Source organism: Chelon labrosus (genome assembly GCF_963514085.1).
Source record: "Chelon labrosus genome assembly, chromosome: 22".
In the NCBI taxonomy this organism is placed as follows: Eukaryota; Metazoa; Chordata; class Actinopteri; order Mugiliformes; family Mugilidae; genus Chelon; species Chelon labrosus.
Genome location: NC_140355.1, coordinates 18,941,299 through 18,949,713, shown reverse-complemented (window position 1 = coordinate 18,949,713; position 8,415 = coordinate 18,941,299). Strand labels below are relative to the sequence as shown.

General features: G+C 42.0%; 1 protein-coding gene across 1 annotated transcript; it reads right to left on the bottom strand.

Annotated features, from left to right (window-relative positions):
* Positions 1-547: 547 nt before the first annotated feature.
* LOC311508073 (torsin-1A-like) lies at positions 548-6,007 on the bottom strand. The gene is made up of 5 exons (XM_084572702.1): positions 5,804-6,007; positions 3,507-3,772; positions 3,246-3,421; positions 1,223-1,350; positions 548-1,130 (listed from the first exon to the last, which is right to left on the bottom strand). Exons 1-5 carry the CDS (start codon positions 5,985-5,987, stop codon positions 886-888), a joined length of 999 nt encoding a protein of 332 aa, XP_084428828.1. The 5' UTR covers positions 5,988-6,007; the 3' UTR covers positions 548-885.
* Between the last annotated feature and the right edge of the window lie 2,408 nt (positions 6,008-8,415).

Here is an 8,415-nt window from a genome sequence, read left to right as displayed (position 1 = left end):
TGTATTCACTTATGCTTGTAACAAACTGCTCTCTCCTGTTTCACTCATGATGAATCAAGTTACCATAAAAACAAACACTGCAAAAGTGCACGATGTTCTTAACATATTTTTTTTGTTGTCGTTGCAGCAAGAAACTTTTGCATGGTTGTCTGTCTCTCTGCGTTAGCCCTGCGATAGACTGGCGACCTGTCCAGGGTGTACCCCGCCTCTCATCCAATGACAGCTGGGATCGGCTCCAGACCCCCCGCAACCCTCCAGAGGACAAGCGGTTACAGAAAATGAATGAATGAATGAATGAAGAAACTCACGTAAAATGAAGCGTTCATCAGATTTGCGATTTGCTTTGCTAGTGGTGTTTACAGGCAAGACGCCTTTTTCTGACTTGTAATGGTCTAAAAAATATCAGCTGTCAGTACAGAAAACATATCTGACGTTGATTTCATATGATACGTATAAACAGGAGGTTTCTGCTTTAGGCAAGATTTAGGCCATCTCTATAATACGTTTACCCACAAAGTCCATCTTTGACTGTTAATGGAATCATATGTACAGTGGACGTTGAAATAAAATAACAAAAAAAGGCAAAAAATTAAAAATGAAGGCATGTGTTTCCTTTCATTAAGATGCCTTTAGGAAATCAAAACCGTCTTCGAGACAAAAGCGGACATCAAGCTCCCTAATCAGTTACAAAGGCTAGCATTCCAAACTTATCAATTTTTCACCCCGCTGGCGCCGTTCATCAGCCTCTTCATTTAGTGTAAGTGAGACGCAACCTCGGAGAAGGTTTCCTGATATATTAGCTCAACTTCCTCTCTTTAGTCATTTGGCTGAGAGTTTTAAAAAGTGCTCACAGTGACCGAACATAGCGTCCTTCATGTGCCCACATTATGTGTAGTGGTCCAGTTTGCTCTCTATCGTCTTGCAGCCTTTTACCGAGAACACTCTTTCAGATTTGGGGAAGTAGACGAAATCTATGGCCACCATGTCCGCCACGTCCCAATCCGGCTGAAGCTTTCTGGCTTTCATCTCGGCCATGGCGCAGTGGACCACGTGTTCGTACTGCAGAGGCAGGAACGGGACGAAAATGTCCACTACGCTCCTGTCGATCAAACTTGTGCGAAAAAAGCCACCTGCATGAAGACATTATCAGAGTAAAAATAACTATTCTGTGGTAAAGTTTATGAGTGACAACTGCACAAGACTTCATGTAATCTACACTCACTGTTGTTGTTGTTGAACACTGACGTAGAAACTGCCATTTCAAGGTCTTTGAGCCCTATCTCCTCTCGTTTGCGTCCGGCTTTCCAGAAATCTAAAGCCGTCTGAACGATGCTGTCCCCTCCAGCATTACTAGGTGAAAGATTAGAGGCAGGCAACGTGTTAGAAACTGACAAAAACAAAAGGTTTAATGTTTGGTTTAATAGCTTTGTAAATCCTGTCCCACCACACCCCGTCCGACGCTGACAGGTGTCTTGCCGCGACAGAAAAACAAATAATTCCAGACTCAAACCCACAGCATGCTGTGACTGGCCAACTACTGCTGCCACTTTTCGTGTCCAACCTCCATGCTGCACTGCTACAAGTCGTGTTAACACAATAGGAGGAAGGTATTTAAACAAAACTGACTTGTCTGTGTTGGGCCTGGGTACTAAGGCACTCAGTATTGGGGTTTGGCTATCATGAATAATTAATAATTATTTATTATTAAATAATTGGATCTGAATTACTAGATCACCTCGGGGCACCACCCTTCAAGGAAGGGAAAAGATAGCCAATTAATCAAAACAGTCTCATAAATTATACTAAATTGTCAATTTGGACTTCTGATTAATAATTAACTTAATAACTATAACCAAAATTACCACGTTAACTAGTTAAAGTTGAAGGAATTTGGAGTTCTTGACAGTGTAGAGGTTGGCAATATTCACTCTTGTGCAACATTAAACAGACAGGTATGTTTAATAGACATTTATTAACAAGAATAAAAGTAAACATACATTCTAACTACAGTCTACTCTATACAGGTGTGTGTGTGTGGGTGTGTGTGTGTGTGTGTGTGTATGTGCGTGCCAAAATGGCCACTGGTTGTGGGTGTGTCAAGATGGCCGCCAGTTGTGGGCGTACCAAGATGGCCGCCGGTTGTGGGCGTGCCAAGATGGCCGCTGGGGCCTTGAGGTCTTGAACACAAAGGAAACAAGATGGCTGCTGAGTGGGGACACTCATGTGCCGTGTGCTGGCTGAATGCCTTTGTGGAATGTGATAAGAGGTGCCAGGTTAGAGAAAGGATGGTTAGTTTAGCATGCAAGAGACCCTGAGTCTATGTGTTGCATAATCTAAACTAACATCAAGTCACTATACTAAACAACTCAATAAAAACAAATATCACATCAAATCAAAGTTCTATGCTTAGCTTAGCTTAGCTTGACTAGGCCCAGGTCATACTACCAGATTTGGTGGAAAGTCAATTTCTGGTGTGTTGCTCCTGTGGCTGGTGGTTCCAGCCACAGGTGTGTTCCTGATGGCAGACGTCGGAGGGAAACCGGCCGCTCCTTGAGTCCTTTGAAGTGGCTTGTTAGCAGCTCGGTGCTAACTAGCCGTGTGGCTCCTGTTGTTTGGGAGTTTAGCCTGCAAACCTTCTGTTTGTTGGCTAAAAGAGCTGGTGTAGATTCCTCAGCAGGATCTCGCTTCGCTGCTGTAAGGAGAACAGGCCTGGCACCCAGCTGCAGCCGAGCAGCTGGGGGTCTCCACGTGGAGGTGTGGAGTTGTAGAGGGTAAGAGGATAAGAGAATAAGAGAGAGAACAAAGGCCGAAACAGCGCATTTTATATGACCTGATGACCTCAGAGGTCACATGCCACTGTCAGCCAGTGAACTGCTGGGTCAGTTTTCACACCTGGAGGATTGTGGGACTTGGGGTTTCCAGGGCTTCCCTTTGTCTCCAAGACAAAGACAGCCATGTGGTTAACTTGATTATGCATGGTGAGCTTCCATAGCTCACCACCAGGTTCAGATCCCAACATCTGTACCACGCCACAAATATCACGTTTGAAAGTTGTTTTGTTAACTGGAAGTTTTAAGTCGGTCAGCCATCTTTGTTTATAACAGTCTTCCTGAGTTTACAAAGACGTGCATTTTAGTCTGTGGTGTTAGACAGAGAAGGTAAACACATTAAAGTATTTTAAAAGCCTGGATCTAAATTTAGCCCACAATGCATCCTCTACCCTGATGTTATTTCAGCTTTTTTACCTGAGAAAGATGAAGATTGATTTCTGGTATGAAACTCCATCCACGTTATCATTGTAGTCCAGGTATGGCTTGATGCTGTCAATCAAACCAGGATGCATCTTGTCCATCTCATCAAAGATGAACATGGAGCGTTCGCAGCTGCTGACGTTGCCTCTGATCCACTGCTGTAGCTGAGTCTGAGGAGGAAGAGCACCGAATGAAACTGACATAGAACAGCGTCACCGCATTTAAACGGAGAGTAACATGGATGGCACGTCATACCTTATAGGTGGCAAAGTGATGCGGGTGTGGGAAGTGAAGTGTGGATGTGAAGAAATGAACAAATTTGCTGCCCATTCCCTCCTTGTAAATGTTTTCAGCAATGATCTTGCTAACATAGGTCTTCCCCGTCCCGGTCCATCCGTGCAGCGAGAGCACCAAAGGCCTCTTCGCGTTCTCATTGCTCATGAATCCGTTCACAGCTTTTAAGATGACGTCCGACGCAATGTGCTGCCCAAATAGTTTGCTTTCCAGGTCAGTCTTGAGACCTGTAGAGTTCACAGTGGAAAGTCAGCAGGATTAGTGGATGCAAACATGTGACAGGAGTAACTTTCTTGCAGTGTTTAGCTGTGGTGGTCACACATGTATTTTTTTCAAGCCACAAATTCAGATCATTTAGGTGAGAGTTTAAACAGAAAAGACTCAAAATGTACTTGACATCAACTTTATCCAAGAAGATAGATAACAACCAATTGCAAAACCAACTCTGTAATGTTCTTTTTCAGCACAAGTGCCAACTATACTTGCATCCAAGATGTTAACCAAGATTGAATCTATTTCTAGACTAATCTATCCATCCTACTCTCTTGCTATTTCTCTAAAGCTAATTAAAGAAATTTATTGAATCAATTTTAATTTTATTTGGAAAAATAAAACATCACTACATTAGAAAAGGGGAACTGTTGAAAAATTATGAGGAAGGTGGCATAAAGGCAATCGACTTTGAAATTATGAATGGGATATTATTAGCATGTGACTTTGAAATATCTAAACTGCCTATAAAACTCTCAACCTTTCATCAACAGGTTTTGTTACAGTGGAAACTGATGTTCAAACATAACTTCAGTCCCCACAATGTTTCATTATGGAACAACAGAGTTATATTGTGTAGAAGGAAGTCTGTGTTTACGAAAGTCTGGTGGGAAAAACAAATATGGTCAATTGTACATATATTGGATGAAAATGGTAATATTTTTGAACTGGAGGAATTATTTCTAAATATAATATTGACTGCTCAATTGTGGATTACAACAAAGTAACACAGAATATTCCAAGGGCCCTTATTCAATCAATAAAGAATAATTTATTGAACATTGCATCACCAAGACTACACAAAATTAAAATTGATTATGTGGACCTGGTTGATGCAAAATGTAATAATAAATTCCTTAATCAAACTCCTGTAAACATCATGTACCCAGGTAGAACAAGAAGCACACTTTTCTTTCTCGGTTATAACAAATCTGAAATATCTTCAATTAGAACGAAATTCTTAAAATATCCAATTCCCCCTAAATTTAAGGAAGTAGCCTACACTTTAAGACAATAAATAACATATATCCCTCTAACGAATTTGTAAAGAAAAGATTCAAATTTGAGGTAGACAATTGTCATATCTGTAACACTAATGTTGAAACAACGGAACACCTGTTTTATGAGTGTGAATTGGCTCAGAATTTATGGAAATCTCTTCACAACCTGTTGTCCTCTAGATTCAGATTGGTGTAATCCTCAGAAATAAAAAGGATGAATTTTTGGTTAATAATCTAATTATAGCAACAAAATATTATATACGTAAATGTCGATTTGCTAAGTCCTCCCCCACATGGTCTGCACTTAAAAATGAACTCTCGCTGTTTCAAAGCTGTCTTATAAAGGTAGAGAATGCCCAGGCTAAAAAACTGCATAAACTTATGATAACACTTCAGATGAGCCGAGTCCCTGTTATTTTATGTTATTTTATTTTTCGTTGTTTTTTTTGTGTTGTTCTGTCAATCTCGTTTGTTCTCCCTTGTCATGTGAATGGTATAGAAGGTGTCTTTTTATTTTTATAGATGGTTTGCTGGAGGTGTGACTCTAAGTTTATATTATCATAAGATTTATATTTGTACAATTTGAGTATGTCATTTTTTTTCATAAGTTTCTATTGTGTTAACAATGCAAGATTCAATAAAGTTGTTCTAAAAAAAACAAAACAAAAAAAAAAACCTTGCAGACCAGCCGCTTGCTTTAAATCGGGGCACTTCCGCATACGTCATAAACATGTGACGAACACAACTAGTTCCCATACCACCCTTAATGTTTTGAGCATTTTTTGAGTTGAGCAATTAAAACAATTGCAGTTAGCATTTGGTCCGTTTGTGTACTTGTATATCTAGCTTAGCATGTAGCTGACACAACTGCTAAGCTAACATTGATCTTGAACGCTACTGATTAGCAAGATTTGAGCTGTTAAGTTGTGCACACCGTACAAAAGACACGTGAATGGCGGCTAGCAGTGTGTTGTCTGCGTGTGTTACCTGCTCTGTTGAAAGAAATCCACTGGGGTCGACAGCCCTCTTGGGAATAGTACCTAGCTAAAAAGCCGGTCAGTGCCGTGGCGGCGCCGACTGCTAACGTCGTGCTGATGGGTTCTATAGCCTCAGTCACGCCGGAGCTAACCAGAATCCACAGAAGCAGGACGTGTAGTTTCTTCGGTTTCATTTTAAACTAATTTCACCGCTTCATGGAGGAGAAGAGACGGGAACGGGACAAACGAGGACGAGTCGACACGACGGAGACAGCTGGCAGAGGAAGCACACTGGTTGTCATGGACATGACGTCAGGGTCCAAAGTTCTTCTTCTTCTCGTCTTGTTCTTTGTTACGTCCCAAGGTGTGTCCAGGGGAAAATCAGGGACAAACACAATACAACCAATGCTCAAGTCTGGTGTAGCAAAAGTTAAATATTTATTGAAATACAAAAGATAACTAAACAAAAATCTCAAAACAAAAACAGTGGGGAAGATTTGGACCACGTGGTTGTGCCAAATAAATGAAAGCAATAAAACAAAACTAGGCCTGGCTAACACACTGCCATATAGAAAACAACAAACAAAGCCTAACTATCTTTTCTACTAAAAAACGTTATCAGAACTACATGGGTGGCACCAACCAATAATCCTAGTGTGTATAACAGAGGAATCCTACGTGGTGGGGTGTAAAGGGTACCCCAATCTTACCTCTGGTCCGCACCTTCCACCACAACTGAAATAAATCGAACAGAAAGGGTCCACACGTCTCAATACTACGGTAGGTGACAGAAAACAAAAGAACAATCGAGCTGGGCAACAAGCAAAGGGCAGAGATTGAACCATGTGGTTCTCAAAACAAGCTGCAAGCAGTCAGCGCAACTAGCATGCAGCAGCAAATCAGGTGCAGGTGTAGAGGGCGAGGAGCCTGTAGCTGGATCCTTTTGAAGTAGGTCCTGTGGTGGCAATTGGATAAACCAACCAATCAGCAGGCTCTGACAGACTTCCAAGGTGGAATCACTTGCAGTATCACCTGAACATAGGGCTGGGAGATAAAACGATAATGATATATATCGCGATAGACACGTGATCGATATCAATAAAAAATACGTTCGATAGAACTTGACTGAGAGTCAGGGATGCAGCTGCAAGACGTTTAAAAACTTCTCTCAGTGTTGACATGTGACTAGACAAGTCATCAGAGTATATCACTATGTCATCCAGATATGCTCTGCAGTTCGGCACACCCCCCAGTACCTTATTTACAAGCCTCTGAAAAGTTGCAGGAGCATTACACATCCCAAAGGGCATGACTGTGTACTGCAGAAAACTGTCAGGGGTCACAAAAGCAGAAATCTCCGAAGCGTGAGGCGTTAATGGAACTTGCCAATACCCTTTTAGCATATCAAGCTTGGAAATGTATGTCGCAGGACCAATCTCATCAATGCAGTCGTCAATTAGAGGCAACGGATGAGCATCAGGGACAGTTACAGCACTGACCTTGCGGAAGTCTGCACAAAATCTTGGACTTCCGTCAGACTTTGCATCTAGGAGGCAATGTGAACTCCATGAACTAGTGCTTGGCACTGCAAACCCGTTGTGCACCAGATACTCAACTTCTTTTTTCATGAGCTGTCTTTTAACAGGATTCACCCAATAAGCATGCTGCTTAATAGGTGTAGAATTAGTCAGGACGATATCATGGGTCATGACAGTAGTCTGCGATGGGATGTCACCAAATAGACAGGGAAAATCAAAGATCATACTCTTAATGTCTTTGTATTGGTCGTTAGGTAGATACGATAAGTATTGGGACAACTTAGACAATACCTCAGTATTACTCAGTCTTGCCCCCTGTGGTGCAGCATTACGCATCACCAACCCATCATCCACAGGAGAGACAACTTTTGCAAGAGAAGCCATGGGTGACACAGCACTTACATCATGTGATACAGACAACCCATGTTCCTCTTCTCGGGACCAATACGGTTTCAACATGTTGACGTGACACACCCTAGTCTGTTGCCTTCGATTAGGAGTTTGGATCACATAGTTCGTTTCACTAAGTTTTTTCTCTACAACATAAGGACCCGAAAACTTGGTGGACAGAGTAGAACCAGGTATCTGCAGAAGAACCAGAACTTTGTCACCTGGCTGAAACACATGCGAAACTGCTCTCTTGTCATAGTGTTTCTTCATCCTCACCTGAGCAGAGTTCAGGGCATCCCTAGCTAAAGAGCAGACCAGCTGAAGGCGGTTTTTGAGCTTGGCTACGTACTCTGGAATGCTTTTGACCATTTTCTCTGGTGTGACCAGCTGTTCTTTGAGAAGCTTTAAAGGACCTCTAACCTCATGTCCAAATACCAACTCTGCTGGACTGAATCCTAGTGACTCCTGCACAACTTCACGTGCAGCAAACAGAACCAAGGGGATACGGTCATCCCAATCCCTCTGGGAGTCAAGACAGTGTTTGCGCAACATGGATTTCATAGTTTGATGAAATCGTTCAAGTGCCCCTTGGCTTTCAGGATGGTAGGGGCTAGATGTCACTGGGGTGATTCCTAAGGTTTTAAGTGCCTGGCAAAAAACCTTCGACTTAAAGTTTGTGCCTTGATCAGTTTGA